Source organism: Cetorhinus maximus, chromosome 24 (assembly GCF_964194155.1).
Source record: "Cetorhinus maximus chromosome 24, sCetMax3.hap1.1, whole genome shotgun sequence".
Taxonomy (NCBI): Eukaryota; Metazoa; Chordata; class Chondrichthyes; order Lamniformes; family Cetorhinidae; genus Cetorhinus; species Cetorhinus maximus.
Genome location: NC_135902.1, coordinates 39692456 through 39709683, shown reverse-complemented (window position 1 = coordinate 39709683; position 17228 = coordinate 39692456). Strand labels below are relative to the sequence as shown.

General features: G+C 40.3%; 1 protein-coding gene and 1 long non-coding RNA gene across 9 annotated transcripts in view; one reads left to right on the top strand and one right to left on the bottom strand.

Annotated features, from left to right (window-relative positions):
* Positions 1-718: 718 nt before the first annotated feature.
* On the bottom strand, positions 719-15954 carry LOC144699818 (uncharacterized). 8 transcript variants are annotated; one of them, XR_013580624.1, is made up of 7 exons: positions 15675-15954; positions 13593-13734; positions 12595-12735; positions 9319-11334; positions 6472-6627; positions 3335-3471; positions 719-1942 (listed from the first exon to the last, which is right to left on the bottom strand). XR_013580624.1 is itself a non-coding variant. In XM_078571101.1 (4 exons), exons 2-4 carry the CDS (start codon positions 13731-13733, stop codon positions 9664-9666), a joined length of 1953 nt encoding a protein of 650 aa, XP_078427227.1. In that variant the 5' UTR covers position 13734; positions 15675-15954; the 3' UTR covers positions 8282-9663. The 8 variants fall into 8 exon arrangements, 1 of the variants encoding a protein (XP_078427227.1); XR_013580623.1 differs by having other exon boundaries at positions 6476-6627; XR_013580627.1 differs by lacking the exon at positions 3335-3471.
* Positions 8527-17228, top strand: part of LOC144699823 (uncharacterized) — a 75237-nt gene continuing 66535 nt past the window's right edge. Inside the window, exon 1 of the long non-coding RNA XR_013580632.1 lies at positions 8527-8617. This is a non-coding gene — a long non-coding RNA (uncharacterized LOC144699823). The remainder of the gene's footprint in view (positions 8618-17228) is intronic.

The following is a 17228-nucleotide window of genomic DNA, read 5'->3' as shown; positions in this document are numbered from 1 at the left end:
TTACAACAACTTAAACTGTAGACAACACGTATGACAAAAATTAGCATTTTTGCCTAATATTTAGCTTAAGTCTTGCTTTTTAAAAAAAATTGTCATGGTGTAAAATAGGTTGGAAGCCAAGCTTCACTCAGAATATTCCAGCTCAGCTTGTTACATTTTGTTACAATCTGTCTGTAAAGTTTCCAAGTGATGAAGAGGCTGAGCCAGTCAATTTGATTATAAATGGTCTGAGCGATTGGTTCAGAGTGTTTGACTTGCAGCCACGGTCATAATTGCAAGGCACATATTACCCTTTGTTTTTGAAATCAGTGACTGATATGAAGCCTTTGAAAAGAACTGTCTGAAACTTCCGAGGAGTTACATGAGGTAGATAACTTGCATAGTTGGAATTTTCTACAATGTGAGGAGCTGGCAAAGCTTAATCACTTCTCTAAAGATTTGCTTTGTTATTGCTACTATTCATTTGTTCTATTGCAGAATATGAATTTCTTTGGTAGTTTCAGCCCAAAGCAAGGTCTACTGTAATATTCTACCAGTTTCAAAATCAACAAGGATCTTGTGCAGGTCATAGGATAGATTTAGCTCCTGAAGTTACAGAAAAACAAGTTTCCTGTTCATTATGTTTGGTCTTTACAATATTTTGCCAAGATATTAAGAGAAATGGAAATACTCTGAAGAATGTAGGAAACTAGGACTCACCTACAAGAGTAGTTTGAGATACAGAGACCAAAAGGATTTAATGGGAAAAGGGAAAAGAAACAGAAACATAGCAATAGGTTCCGTCAGTCATAGTTTTAACAAGAAATTCACAAGTGAGACCTGAAGGACTTTTAGTTTCTAGTTATGATCAGCCACAGCCTTAGAATTCAGGTTTGATTTCAGTATTTCTGTTGGTTCATTTACAAAATTGTTCAAACAAATAAAAGAATGTTATCAATTAATTAATCCTTACATCACCTTCAATTATTTTTTTTCAAGTGCAGTGAGCTGAAACTGCTGCTAACTTACAGAAATTATTCTGTTTGACATATAAAATATATCAATTATTCCAAAACTTTAAATTACATTTAAGTGTTTATTTTAGTTGCAAACACTACAGAAATAAAGGTACAGACTCCTGTGTAGCTTTCTTGCTGTAATATTAATGTTTGCAAGTTGCAGACATTAAATAAAGGCTGGCTGAGGGACAATGAAAATCTTCAAACCAATCGGCACTTATAAGATCAACAATGTCAAATCACTTGTGCATTAAACCAGTAGTCATTAAACTATATTCTGGAGCTCAAAAAAATCTGGTAAATATATCATTTCCTAAATGAAACTTGAATCATTTTAGGTTATGTACTAGTCTTTGTTTTCCTTTAAATTTAAGAGATTCCCAGGTGAATTCATCCGCTGGAGGACCAGGTAATCCCATGGAAATGTCCACATGGGCATTCAGAAGCCTGTTAATTGATTCTACCTCAGCACAGTTGCTGTATGGCCCATATAAGGAGGCATTGTTTCTTTGTTGTAGATCATTTCCAAATCTGGAAACAGGGCTCGGCATTTGCTAAAAGATGGTATGGGAATATGTTGTTGAGTTGGGTTTGCGCACTCCTCTGTGTGTTAGATTGTCTTTCATTGGATAAGCAATAAAATGCGCCTCAGGATGGAATGCAATGACCTGTCCATGTCATTCTAAAGCCATACGCACTGTCAGGCTAATGTCTTCACTCATGATTTCTTTCTGATGTTTCCCAAAGCACGAAGCTGAGGCACCGAAATAATTGTTAGTTTTTGTGCCTTTGCCCAAGCCCTGGAAGAAGTTGATAACTGTTGATGCAAAACAAAGGCCATTCCTGCTGCCTTGGGTATTTTGTTCCACAGTAATTGTTTCATTTAAAGTTGATAGAAGGCCCAAAGATTCTTCAGTGTTGTCTGATCCTGTGTAGTCAACCATCTGAGGAAAGGAGAGGAAATTCTGAGCTTGCAACAGTCTTGAAATGTTCTCAATGTAAGTGGGCGAAAACACAACCTGTTTTGCTCACATTCCCCTGCCCACTATTTTAACTGAGATCTTAAATGGGTTTATTTGAAATAGATTAGAATCTCCACTCGTGGAGCTGAAGATTTTTATAGACTTATTTTGCAAACTAGTTTCAAGACTAACATCTCTGCGGCTCACCATAAACATCATTTCGAAACTAAGAAGCGTACTTCACCCCTCTGCATTTTTGTGTGATATTTCCAACCCCCACATGGGCTGTGCAATTTTATTTTGTACAGAATACAGAAGTTTCCCACAGGCTGAATCAAGAGCAGGGATGGGAATGGAGTCAATCAAAAGAGGGGAGAGCTTATGGCGGGGGCCAAAGTGGTGACCTTGGTCTGTGAGATATAATAGAGCAGGCCATGGGAGCTATCCGTGACCACAGTCTATGTCACACTGTGACCAGCTAGGGTGGGTGGTGCTAAAGCAAGATCACAGAGCAGACAATGTCAGCTCTTCCTACCCCAGCATGGAATCTTCCAAATCTGTCAGAAGAGTTTGGGTGATAACAGAACATTTTGGTGGGAAACATGATGAAAGACAATACAAGCAAAGGTCGAAAGACAGTGCATGAACAGAGAGACCTGGGGATGTTTGTGCAGAAACCCTTGAAGGTAGCAGGATAGGTTAGCAGAGCAGTTAATAAAGGATATGGGATCCTGAGCTTTATAAATATGGGGGGGGGCGGGGGGTGTGGGTGGTGGAGGGGGTGTAGGTGGGGTGGGGGGGGGGGTTGTTGGCGGGAGGGGGTGGCGCGGGGTGGGGGTTGGCAGGGGCAGGGTGGGGCTGAAACATTCTGGCCATAGAGCACAAAATCCTGGAACTTATTCTAAACCTCTGTAAAACATTACTTTGGCCCCAGCTGGAGTATTGTATCGACGTCACCACACTTTAGGAAGGATTTTTTTTTTAATTATTTCGCAAGGTATGGGCATTGCTGGCTAGGCCAGCATTTGCTGTCCATCCCTAATTGCTCTTGAGAATTGCCTTCTCGAACCATTGCAGTCCATGTGGTGCAGGTACATCCACAGTGTTGTTAGGAAGGCCGTTTCCAGATTTTGACCCAGGGCTTTGGAAGGGGTACAAAAGAGATATACTAAAATGGTTCCCAGGACGAGGGATTCCAGTTATGTGGATCAAAGGTTTGGATCAACTAAATAAAGAAAAACTGTTTCCAATGACCGACAGGTCAATAACCTGAGGGCAAAGATGTAAGGTGACTGGCAAAAGACCCAGAGGCAACAAGAGGAAAGTCCTTTTTTTTTTTTACACAATGTGTGCTTAGGATTTGGAAGGCATTACCTGATATTTTCTACAGAACTGGATACAGCAGCAGCAACAAGGTGAGTGGGAGCATCGTCATGAGAGGAACAGCCAGTCAAGAAGTAGGTTAAATAAAAACAGAAAATGCCGGAAAAATTCAGCAGGTCTGGCAGCATCTGTGGAGAGAGAAACAGAGTTTATGTTTCAAGTCCAATATGACTCTTCTTTGGAACTAGAAAGAGGCAGAAATGTGATGAAGGCGTGGGAGAAAGCTGGAGATTTTACTGTGGATAAATAATGAACTGGGGGGAAAATGTGCAACAATGGGAGAGAGACTGAGGATTCTCATTGCACTCAGAGAGCATCACAAGATCTGAACATGGAGGAGGCATAAGAGAGCCAACTATGGGTTGGCACAGATGGGTGGATGACAGTAGTACTGTGGAGATGGGAGGATCACTCCTGCTCCTCCATATTTCCCAGAAATAGAAGTACAGTATCTTTCACAACCATTTCCTCAGCTGCATTCAGCGGTCCCTTTAAGTCTATTGTTTGTATCGCTGTAGAACTGGAGAAACTAGCCAGAGTTTCATTCAGTTTTTCATACATTTTGCCGAAGGGCCCCTGAAATAGGCACGGGACTCTTCATTGTATACTTAAGTTGATCTTACGTTGATTTCAAGTGGTCACCACATAAACCTAAAAACAGTGAGGACCAATATGCTGCCAGCCATGCCTCTGCCACAGATTAGCTGCTGGGTCTCACAGTCAGAAATTAGTTTGCATTGCACTGGTTTTAAATCCAAGGAGTGGGCAAAACACATACCAATTTCTCCACCTGATACGTCCAAACAATTGCTGCCAAATGTGGCCCGTTCCAAGTTCTAAGATCAAACTTATCATGTAAATTGTGTTTGATAGCCCTCGTTTACAACATAATGTGAAGTAATTGTATGAACCACATTCTGAATCAGATGACTAGTAATGCATGTTCGAACCAAATGTGGGCTGACGGGATTTGACTTCTTTCAACTGGAAATTTTGATGAGATAATCTTTAATTGTGAAGGACCTTTAAGTGGTTTTCAAAAAATAGTCAAAACAGAATACAGGTATTGTGACAGAGCTCAAGAAAAATAAAAGCATGCAAATAACTTTGAACTGAATTGTAACACAAACATAAACTGTTTATAGAGACCCTATCTTTCACTACATTACTGATAATGACAATTGGTTTGAACAACATGATCTCTTGACAAAGACTTTATTATTTTATTTGTTCCTTTTTGTTTCTCTTTAAAATTAGAAGAATTTTGAAAACACTTCCATGGATTCTACTGTCCATTTATAATCACTCATTTGTTCTTAAAATGCTTCAAAATGTTTTATAAGTTCAAACTAGATAAATAATTTATTCATCACTCCTGTGCAAAATCTCAAATGTGAGTCACTCAAACCCTGAATGGAACCTTTATATTGAATTTATTATGGACTGTTGTAGCTTTTAGATGCTAATGTTCAGGTTCTGATCTGCTTTGTTACTTTTGAGCCTGTTTATGTCGTTCCTTGTGAGATTTTGGATTCCTTTTAAATTGAAATAAGATGCACTAAAGAGGCACTCTTTGTGGAAAAAGTGTTCAACAAAGATTTTTATTCACTTGTTCCCAAGTACATACCAGAATATGAATGTGAGGTGAGAGTGACTACCCTTGACATCAAGGCAGCATTTGACCGAGTGTGGTATCAAGGAGCCCTGGCAAAACTGGAGTCAATGGGAATCAGGGGGAAAACTCTCCACAGGTTGGAGTCATACCTAGCACAAAGGAAGGTGGTTGGAGGTTAATTATCTCAGTTCCAGGACATCACTGCAGGAGTTCCTCAGGGTAGTGCCCTAGGCCCAGACATCTTCAGCTGCTTCATCAGTAATCTTCCTTGCATCATAAAGTCAGAAGTGGGGAGGTTCACTGATTGTGTTCAGCACCATTCGTGACTTCTCAGATACTGAAGCAGTCCATGCTCAAATGTAGCAAGACCTGGATAATATCCAGGCTTGGGCTGACAAGTGACAAGTAACATTCACACCACACAGTGCATGAGTGCAGCTCCCACAATACTCAAGAAGCTTGACACCATCCAGGACAAAGCAGCCCGTTTGATTAGCACCCCATCCACAAACATTAATTCCCTCCATCACCAATGCACAGTGGCAGCAGTGTGTACCATCAACAAGATGCACTGCAGGAACTCCCCAAGCCTGCTTAGACAGCACCTTCAAAACCCACGATCACTACCATCTAGGAGGACAGGGGCAGCAGACACATGGGAACACCACCACCACCTGGAAGTTCCCCTCGAAGCCACCCACCCATCCTGACTTGGAAATATATCACCATTCCTTCACTGTCACTGGGTCAAAATCCTGGAACTCCCTCCCATTAACCACACTGTGGGTGAACCTACACCACATGGACTGCAGCAGTTCAAGAAGGCAGCTCACCACCACCTTCTCATGGGCAATTAGGGATGGGCAGTAAATGCTGGCCCAGCCAGCAATGCCCACATCCGAAGAATGAGTTTAAAAAATGTAGTAAATGACATAGAATTATTAAATGTTGCAGCACAGAAACAAGTAATCAAACGTGTTGACTACTTTAAGCAGCATCAGTTAATATTTATATCCTGTGCTGTTAGAGTTCAAGTAATGCAGAAATTCTATTACATCCATGCATTTAAGAATATTAATTGATATTTTCAACCGCACAGACAGCACAATTAGCACAGTTCAGCAGAACTCATACTGACTGAAATACCCCATTATTCACTGGCATATATAATCTTGTCATAAAGCATGGGAAGGACAAGTAAGTGGCTCTGTGTAGAAGAGATTACATGTCTAAAATTAAGTGCTTTTTCCCTCATTAATTATATTGATTAAAGTATGAAAGCCGAACGGTTTGCATTTTTACATTCTCGACATAATTAATCTTGTTGGGTTGTACAATTGTTACTATCTGGTTTTGTACTATAATTTTTAAGCCCAAACTAGTATTTGCATGACACTTTTTATTGACTGTGGCACCATATCCTTTTTTTTATAATTTCTATAACATTTATTCTGGTAAATAAATTATATGATCAAACAAATTACATCATTCACAATGATATGATTAAGCTTACCTACCTAATTGACCATTCTAATTTGAATGCCGTCACTAACATTTATTGGAAACTTCAGCCTCCTTCAAAAGCCTTTGCAAGCAGTTGATATTTTGCCAGAAATTCCTCCCAGGCAGCAATATTATTCTGTCAGCCTGAAGTGTCTTTTTCATCATGCTGTAACAAGATTTCTGAGTTTTTTTTTGTTTTTCCAAAAGTTTTGAAAACAAGCTGTAGTATGAATTTTAAAAGCCGCCTTCAGGTAGAGACCTTCATGACATCAAATGGGTGGATTTTTACTTCAGGGAGTTTCTGTGCCATCTTCAGCTATTTCCACTTGAAGAAGCAAGGATTAATCAAGGATAGTCAGTTTGGCTTTGTCAGGGGGTGATCATGTCTAACAAATTTGAATTTTTTGAGGAGGTGTATAGGTGTGTAGATGAGGGTATTGCAGTTGATGTAGTCTACATGGACTCCCGTAAGGCTTTTGACAAGGTCTTGCATGGGAGATTGGTTAAGAAGATAAGAGCTCATGGAATCCAGAGCAATTTGGATCCAAAATTAACTTAGTGGCATGAGGCAGAGGGTGATGGTCGAAGGTTCTTTTTGTGACTGGGAGCCTGTGTCTGCAGGGTTCGCTACTGGGTTCCTTTCTGTTTGTAGTATACATTAATGATCTAGACATGAATGTAGGAGGTATGATCAGTAAGTTGGCAGATGACATGAAAATTGGTGGCATGGTAAATAGCGAGGAGGAAAGCCTTAGACGACAGGACAATATTGATGGGCTGGTTAGATGGGCAGAACAGTGGCAAATGGAATTTAATCCTGAAGAGTGTGAGGTGATGCATTTTGGGAGGGCTAACAAGCCAAAGGAGTACACGATGAATGATAAGACCCTAGGATCAGAGGGACCTTGGTGTGCCTGTCCATAGATCCTTGAAGGCAGCAGGACAGGTAGATAAGGTGGTTAAGAAGGCATATGGGATTTATTAGTCAAGGCATTGAATACAAGAGCAGGGAGGTTGTGATGGAGCTGTATAAAGCATTAGTTAGGCCACATCTGGAGTAATGTGTGCAGTTCTGATCGCCACACTATAGGAGGGATGTGATTGCACTGGAGGGGGTACAGAGGAGATTCATCAGGATGCTGCCTGGGCTGGAACATTTCAGCTATGAAAAGAGACTAGATAGGCTGGGGTTGTTTTCCTTAGGGCAGAGAAGGCTGAGGGAGGACTTGATCGAGGTGTACAAAATTATGAGGAGCATAGTTGGGTAGATAGGAAGAAACTTTTCCCCTTAGTGGAGGGGTCAATAACCAGGGACATAGATTTAAGGTAAGGGGCAGGAGGTTTAGAGGGGATTTGAGGAACATTATTTTCACCCAGAGAGTGGGGGGTATCTGTAATTTACTGCCTGAAAGGATGGTAGAGGCGGGAACCTTCCAACATTTAAGAAGTATTTAGGTGAACACTCGAAACGCCATAGCATACCAGCCTACAGGCCAAGTGCTGGAAAATGGGATTAGAGTAGATAGGGGCTTGATGGTTGGTGCGGACACGATGGGCCGAAGAGCCTCTTTCCATGCTGTAAAATACTATGAATCTATGACTCTATTTGTAATCCGTGCCTCAATACCGTACGGGGGGAAAGTCTGGCATAATAACTATGAACTTTGCGACTGCTTTATATAAGGTTAATCATGTTTATCTGAAGATAATTCCAGGCAAATATTATGATTAACTGCAAGTTTTGTCATGTGTAAGCCGTCCCTTTCTATCATCTTTCCAAATCATTGCCAATGGAAGAACGACACAAAACCATTTCAGGCTTGAAAGCAAAAATTAAGGTTTTATTTGTTCATGGTTAACAATCCGTGGTTACTAAACCAGCTGTATTTATATATTTACTGTTAGAAAGAGCAAGTAACAAAGGCAAATGATTTTCAGTGCATCATTCATTATACTGTACTGAGAATAACAAATATTTAAATATGCAACAGGAGGAGGTCAGAGATAAACATGTCGGTGACTAAGAGGTTCGTAGTGGTGCCACATGAGATGCCAAGATCAAATAACTGGCTGTGGGTGGAAGAGATTATATGCAGGACGAGACTGAGTGAAAAATGGTATGTTTAGAGTCTACTGCCTAGAGTATCCGTGGAAACGTAAGTTTGGACTCTCTTCCTCAGGACACCTGTTTTCAATGTATAATCGCGTAGCTTTCCAGCTCTCTGGGCCATCTCTTCTACAATTATGACTGCATTCATACATACAGAACTATATGATCATACTGGCTTTTGATCATAATTAGTTTCAGATCTTCCTAAATAATAACAGCACACCCTACCTGAAAACAGTCCAGCACATTTGGCATTAGTGGACACAGGACTACATTTATCAATCTTGAGCTCCTAGTGGAAAGCTTCACTGAAAGGGGACATGGGATGGAAAATTGGGTTGCTGTAGTCCTATCTCAACTGCACTGCAATCTCTTCATGCTTGATGGGAATGTAGGATTGACCCAAAATGGGTCTGGAGATGATAAATGGAGTATCTCAGTCAAGCCTGAATCTGTCCTTACCTAATGTCAATGCAAATAGTGCTCTGTGGATTAAAAAAACATTGCGACATACACTTCTACGGATGATGTTGTTGAAAGTCATGTAGTTACGTTGGGGAATTGTGAGGATTTTCAAATAATAATTTAACACACTGGTTATAGGTTGTAAATACAATATTTACCATTAAATAGCTGAGAACAAAAATCATTTATATCCCAGAGAAAATGGAAGATAAGGTTTTGCATGTTTTATGCAAGCTTATCAAATTTGCTTCAATGCAAATTGATTAAATGCCTTCTACTTACCAAATGGCTGAAGTCGTTTTTTTTACACTTCTCAGTTCAGACTGGAGGATCCAGTCAGAGAAACAGGCTGCTGTTCCTGCCCATTGCTGGCAGTATTCATGAATAGTTTCCTTTTGACTTTGCAGTCCAATTGATTCAGTCCAAATTCTGGAGTGGTTGAGATTTTTGAATTATCCATCCCCTGTTTCAATTTAAAATCTGTGTTCAAAGCGCAAAAGGAAAATCCATATCACAGCACTTGCTAGTAGTTTGGTTTTGCAGTCATGTGAATGGTGGGCTTGAGACTCACTACCTGAGGCACTGTTATTGTGGGAGCGTGCGGCGCCAATAACTGTTGCCTGGGCGCTACATTTTTTGTGTGACAAAAGACTGTAATCTATTGGCATGAAATGCAGCAGGAGCACTATTGACAGTCGGTGGGATAGAATTTTCATGTGATGGAAACCTTAGATCATTATGTCCTTTATTCCAATGTAAGTTGGCTACCACAATGTCAGTGCTTTCATCATCTTCCTGTATGTACTGGATGCACAAAGAGTCACTGTTTCCCTCCAGTGGAGCTGCTTCACTATTGAGCAACTGCTCATTTCTTGTTACTTCACAGGATGAAGCTAGCGTGGTTTGCAAGTCTGTTTTCAAATAGGCCTGGTTCACCTCCAGGTCAGTAATAAATTGTGTCTGAGCTCGGCTGATTTTTGACTGATCCCCCAGTATGTCCGCACTGTCTCCTTTCTGCTGTTGTTCCATCTTTTCGCTACTTACACTGAGTGGAGTATTTACTAGCAGCTTTTGTGATGGGCATATCCACTTTTTTGAAAGCACTGGACTTTTGCTCAGTGTCAATCTGGGTACCATGAAACCTTTATTTTGACTTTTTGTAGATCCACTCAGGTTGTTACCTCCCTCCTGGCATCGGGGTACTTGTCCCCCAGCGTTTAATTGTTCTGGGCTTCCCTTGGAGTAGTCACATTTCCTTATCATTTTAAATGGCTTTGAGGGCTTGAAGTTGATCTTAGGATCTGCCTCATCTACTTTGGTACCTTTATTCTCCCTAGGTAACATCTGAGACTTATGCAGCCCTATGTTTGTTTTTCCTGTGTTCACGTCATGGGTTATTAAAGTTTGGTTGTGTTCAGAAAAAGAATGGGAACAAGATAAGGAAACAGAAAGCAGAGCTGGTTCAGGCTTTAAAGTTGTGTTAGGCAGCATGATTTTTCCTGAATCATTTCTTTTCCCCCTGGTATTTTTGCCCTCTTTAGTTGCATCCAGTTCGCTTTCCTTGTCCAAAAGGTTTTTTCCTGGAATATTGAATTGTAAGATCTTCAGCAGCTTTGATTGTCTCTGCCTATCTCGATACTCTCTTGATTTTTTTAATAGGTTCTGTAGGCTAAGTGCAGGGGTGTCAGGAGATGAATTATGGCTCACATCGGTCATATCAGTCGGATTATGGAGGCATTCTGAGTTACTGCTGTTGGTTTTATCTCCTGTGTGTATGACTATAGAGTCAGCACTCCCAAAGCTACATAAATTCTCTTGCTTATTGATAGAATTAGTAGCTTTGTGTTTTGTTGTATGAATCATTTTATGTATGGTAAAATTTTGAACAGCATGAGTAGTTGCTTTTTGAAAGTCACCTGATTTCGGGCCATTCTTTATGTGACCATTGGCCCTTGTACTATTACTTGCCACAAGACCCAAGCAAGAAAAACTGGCATGGTAATCTGAAATGCCAGATCCTTCATTAATCAAATCAGACCTCATTTTTACAGGTACAGGATCTGGCATAAGGTTTGTAGTATATATTTCTTCAATGTCATCAGACATCTCTGCAACAGTAGGCTCAGGTATTTGAGGCTCATTGTGTCCATGTGAGGTTTTGTGCATAGTGGTTGAGTTGGAATCCTTTACACATCCACTGTTCACCTCTTTAACAGGGTCGTTATTCACAGGCATGTTAGGGAACATTAAAAATGAATAATCTTCTAGAATCTCCTTAACTGCCGGCACCTCAATTAGCTATAACAAACGATTGAAAATCAGTCTACAATTATAGAATTACTGATTATATTTGCATATCATTGCTCACAACTAGAACAGAGCTCTTCTCTATCGGCTATGCACCATTGCTGATGACTCCTTCATTCATGGAGGAACCATAAAAATGCCCTTTCTAGTACAGATTATTAGATGTATTTTTATAATATACTCCAAGACAGGCATTATACAGTTTCTACCATAGTCTTTAAATTCCAAATACTGGTTTAGTGTCAATTATTTTTAAATAAATGAGAACAAAGACAGTTTTTAAAAATGTTAATTGCACAAGAGTGAAATACTAAAATCAAAGGTATTTTCCAAAAAGTTAATAAACTGTCAGCCTTGGCTCAGTGGTTTAAAAAAAAGTCAAGAATATTAATAAACAGGAAGGTAAGTGGAAATCAAGGGAGGAGCCTCCCAACTGGCTTCACGACCAATTAAATACTTCTGGAAACTATATTCATTCTGGCTCGTGCAAGGAAATCTTGCAGCCAATTTGCACACAGCAAGGTCCCACAAACAAGAGAAATGATCAGATAATCTGTTTTTGACGGCGTTCATATAGGCACTGGGAGAACTCCTCTGCCCTACTTTCATTAATGCCACGAGATCATCTGTGCCCACGTGAGAAGGAAGAGGGTTCTTCAGTTTAATGGCTCATCTGAAAGACTTCCAACCACGCAGCATTGGTATAGTACTGTACCAGAGCATCACCTTGGAGGATGTAGTCAAGTCTCTGGAATGGGGCTTAAACCCACGATCTTCTGACTCAGAGGCAAGTGTTACCACCGAGCCAAAACTGACACCATATTAACTTTTTGGAAAATCTTTTTGATTTTGATATTTCTCTCGTGCAGATTAACATTTTGCGTCTCCAGTTCCCTTCTCGGTCACTCTAGTCATTTAGTTTAAAGTACATCAGACCACATTGTGGAGTAGCTCCATTCACTTTAATAGGAGCCAGGCTGCATGCGATCCTGACCTGGTTACTTCCATCGTTTAGTTTTTGAAATTTGTCATGGTACAATTTAAAATATATTTATCATCCAGAAACTACAGTACAGGCGTCCTTTAGAAAACACAGTGCAGTAGAGTATACAACAGCACCTCGCCATTTTGATTGTGCTAACCTTATGGAAGTAACCTGGCAGGTTCCCCTGCAATTGAGTTTTTACAAACAGCTGAACCTAAACAAACAGCTTACCTGATAAATTTAAATAACAAATAGGAAGGCCTCACCTGCACACTGTTGAGCAGATTATCCACCTCCGATAACTGCATATTTGTTTGTGTTTCATCCAGTTTTCCCTTTGCGGTTTCACTATAGCTCATGGCCTTCAATTGTAATTTCTGTATCTCTTTTCTATGTTCTGGAGAAAGCTGGAAAGGACCAGTATGATTTAACTGATGTTTCTTATACTATTTTCTTCCCCTTACAGAACATTAACAATAAATGTTCATCTTTAGAAGCAACGATTAATATTGATCAATCAATGTGATCCAGTGAAAATTGTCCTTTCTTGTTATCACTGCAAAGAAATTTAATTTTGCGTCAGATTTAGGCAGAAAGCCTCAATGGACAGACAAATTATAGCATTCTTATCACACGTCTGGTAAGCCTAACATACAAGGCACCCAGGAAAGTGTAAATGTAGAACATTTTAAATAAATTGACAACCATTTAAATTATTTCATAGTTCTTATTATCCATTACTCTGATAGAATAAAAAACTTTTCTGAACATGGTCAACTTAGCATACAAAACACATGAAATTCATAGCACTGATTTAACCTCATCCTTAATAAAGAGTTGACAAATTAGAGCAATGAAATGTCAATTGAGCCCTATTAGACTGTGCGTTTAAAAATATTGCTAATTGTGTCAAAAACTGCCAAATCCCATAATTATACAATATAAATAACATTTGCCTTCATAACAACAATGATTATATTTTGAAGTAATTCACTATATGTGAAACACTTTGAAACATTTCTGAGGTGTACTTTTCCTGATGTCAGTCCTCTAATGCACACGCATCTAAGTGTGGTACAGGCATTTGTCCAGACAGCACCAAATATTCCCGACTGGTTTTGCACTTAAACAACTTTTACACAATTTCAATTTTTTCAGTTGAAAGGTCTGGTTTGTATAAATTTTATATCTCCCTATCCCCCTCCTTCCCCACCATTTCAGTATTTTAAGTCGAATTAAACATGGCAGGGCCACAGTCACTTGCCAGTGGTGGAAGTATAGCAATACCATGAAACCGAATCAAAGAACCTCTGCTGTTTTTTGCTGGTAGAGAACTTTTCTCCAACTTAACCTTAGCTTTGATCTGAGCAAGTCGAGCTTTGCAGAATTCTTCATAACTCTCCATTCTGTAGAAAGAAATACGCAGAAAATAATGACATTTCATGGAAGGTCCTACACGGTATTGTCTAAATGAACTAACTTTAGTGATAATAATGCCAGGATAGCACACTTGATGGGTGTTAGAAAGCAGATCTTGAAAAGTACTGAGGCAATCACTTCTCCTGTACGAAGCCTAAATATTATCAGATACAACTAGTTCAGCAGAGAAAATGCTCTTCAACAATAAAATGATAGCCACGTGGACCCGCATAGTGAACCTTGTCAACTCTTTCCAAGGGATGGCAGGGGGAATGAAGTCCGAGCCCAATCCCATCCAGCAATAACTACTGGGTTGCAATCAAAAGCTGAAGTGTGGGTTAATTTAACTTAAATAGTTAACTTAACTTTAGAGTTTGTGAGGCAAATAGGGAGGAGTTGCATTTTATTTCATACAGTTTTTCAAACAGCCAGAGTTGACATGAAAGCAAATCTTCCTCATCAAGGTTCAGAATGGAAGATCACAGTCTGTGTCTATATGAAAACAGCAAATGCCTGTGTTCAGACCAGCTTATTTGAAATTTAAAAACAGAAAATGCTGAAAACACTCAGCAGGTCAGGCAGACCCTTTGTCAGAACTCAAAGCATTATCTGAAACATTCATATTTCTGGATTAACAGTCATAGATATCTATCCGGCATGGAGGAACCTCTCCAGAATACTGAACCATTATGCTGGGAAGATAGGAACAAAACAACCGATGCTATTCAAATTCAGACCATTACATTGGAAAATCTCTGAACAGACATTTCTTCCTCGTGCCATTAACAAATGGCTTGCAATGATGTGTACTTTCTGAGGATAATCCTCAAGGGATCTGCCTTTTCCTCAAAGCGAAAATAGTTTCTTTCTCACGTTCTTAATGTCTCTACCTGTCAGGGGATTATTAAAAGCCTATTGAGTAATCATATCCAACATAACCTAATATCTGAAAATGTTATTCGGAACCTCCTGAAAAGAAATATGTCAGGATTTCTTTTTACATACTTTGAAACTGTTTATAAATTATATGAAAAACTAGTGAATGCTGGAAATCCTTGAAAAATACATGCATAAAATAACGTTCTATAGAAAGGTTGTATCTAAATCATTAACCTGAGTGACCTGTGGACTCCTGTTTCTGTTATAAATTGTACAGGTATGGCTATTGTATTTTAGTATTTTGATGCATATTCGCACTTCAAATATTATTTCACTTGTTATTAAGTTTGACTATGTAGGTTCAGTCTTGTTCGTATGGGTCATTTTCTACTTTTGGAACTGGGCGGTGGGCATCCAACGAATTCTCCAGTGAACGACACTGCTATTTAAAGCTGGGTGGCTAACCTGGACATGCTAATCCACACTCAAATGCAAATAAAATCGGAAAATTCTGAAATTACTCAGCGGACCAGGCAGCACCTGTGGACACCTTTGAGGATCTGGGGTGGGGGGTGATGCAAGGAGCCATAAGATTTTAAGCCACTTCATGGACTCCCAGGCCACCTGCAACTTTTGTGGGCCTGAATGAGTTAGTAATGCTGCAGCCCCTTTTCCATTGTTTGAAGGGGCTTATTCTCAACTTCTGGCTCCATTTCAGTGCCACTCTCTGGATCTTCTGCCAGTCATTGTGGCGGTGGCAGGCAAGTCAGAGGGCCTCCCTGATGATTTGCTCCTGGGTCTAACCAAGATCCCCAGGTCCAGGTTGGAGGTGGCCACGGTGGCTGCCTGCATATGTCGCTCAAGGGACAGCACCTTCTTTTGATTAGGTACCTTCCAGCATTAGCATTGAGTTCAACAACTTCAGATCAAATAGCACCACTCCAATTTTATTAGACAGCAAGTGCACGGTAATAGTTCTGCTGTAACCATTTGCAACTCCTCTGTAACTATCTTTTGTTTTACTTGTCTCATTACAATCCCCTTTCACCTTGTATCATCAACCACTCTGTCATTCAATCACTCCTGCTTCCCACTGTATGACAGAACTTCTCTTTTGCTCTTTTCCTTCCTCCCCATACCCCTGGCTCTGTACTTGCTTATAAGCTGACAAATCTCCAACAGCTCCCAGTTCTGATGAAAGGTCGTTGACCTGAAACGTTAACTCTGTTTATTCTTTCCACAGATGCTGTCAGGCCTGTTGAGTGTTTCCACATTTTTTTTTAAAAATTGCGATATTCAGCATCAACAGCAAATAACTGGGCAGGTTGAGTTTGTAAAGGTGAGGTTTCAGTTTGTTATTGGAGACCTCTGTTCAGCAACTGGACAAAGAGTCTTGACTGTGGTCCCTGAGTACAGCTGTTGAGGACATTTGAAGTAAGGTGCCATTGAAGGAGGATAATACTTTGTCGCAGAATTAAATTCCACAAATTCACCCACCCATCAGCACCTATCCCTTACAGACCACGTATAACTTGGTCAAATGTTAAGTAAACGGAGCTCAAAGGTCAGAGAATATCATCAACTCCAGCTTGCCCGCTGCAGCCCAGGCAATATTTATTTGCTTTGCCTTTGTCTGTGTCCGTCACACTGTGGACTCGTCAGTGCATCTGAAGGACTAAAAATAAACTCTGGATCCGAGAAGCATGTTGCTCTGTGTCAATAACATTGCGTCTTCTTCATTTCCGTGTCATGTACATTTTGCTGCGACGAAGTGTTTTTGCAACACCACAAACCTTTCAGCGTGGCCCGAAGGCTATAAGCGGAAACTCTGCAAGTTAGCACAGCCTCCGACCGGGGGTTAAGACTGATGTGAAATTGACACAGGAAAGCAAATTACAAAAACATTCTGCAGCCCACACTGAGCTCTCTCCTGAACCAGACAGTCCTCCCCTCAGCCCAGGCACTCTGCAATCACTGGAACTGGAGTTACACGCAATAGGACTGGGGTTCACCCATTCTCAAACTGGGTGTTCAGCTTCAGGAGATTGACACCAGAACTGAGAGTTTATGCCTATCAGAGAGAGAAAAAACAATTCAATAGGCTGGGGCTCTTTTCTCTACAAAGAAGAAGGATGAAGCATAACCTGATAGAGGTTGAGAAAGATTTAGGGAACATGTTTGCACTTGTTTGCAGGGGAACTAATAAGGGGCATAAAAGTAAGATAAAAGCAAAATACAGTGAATGCTGGAAATCTGAAAGAAAAACAGAAAATGCTGGAAAAACTCAGCAGGTCTAACAGCATCTGTGGAGAGAAAAACAGAGTTGACGTTTCGAGTCCGTATGACCTTTCTTCAGAGCTACAGAGAAGTAGAAATGTCATGAAGTTTATGCTGTTTAAGGGGGGATAGAGCAGGTGAAGCTGGATAGAAGGCCAGCGATAGGTGGGGGCAAAGGAGAGATTGACAAAGATGTCAGGAACAAAAGGACAAAGGGAGTGTTAATGGTGGTGGTAAGGACTAAAAAGGGTGCTGCTAGTGGCATTAAGGTAAGAAAGCAGAACGTGATAATAGCAGAACAGGGGTAAGCACTCTGGAAAGAACA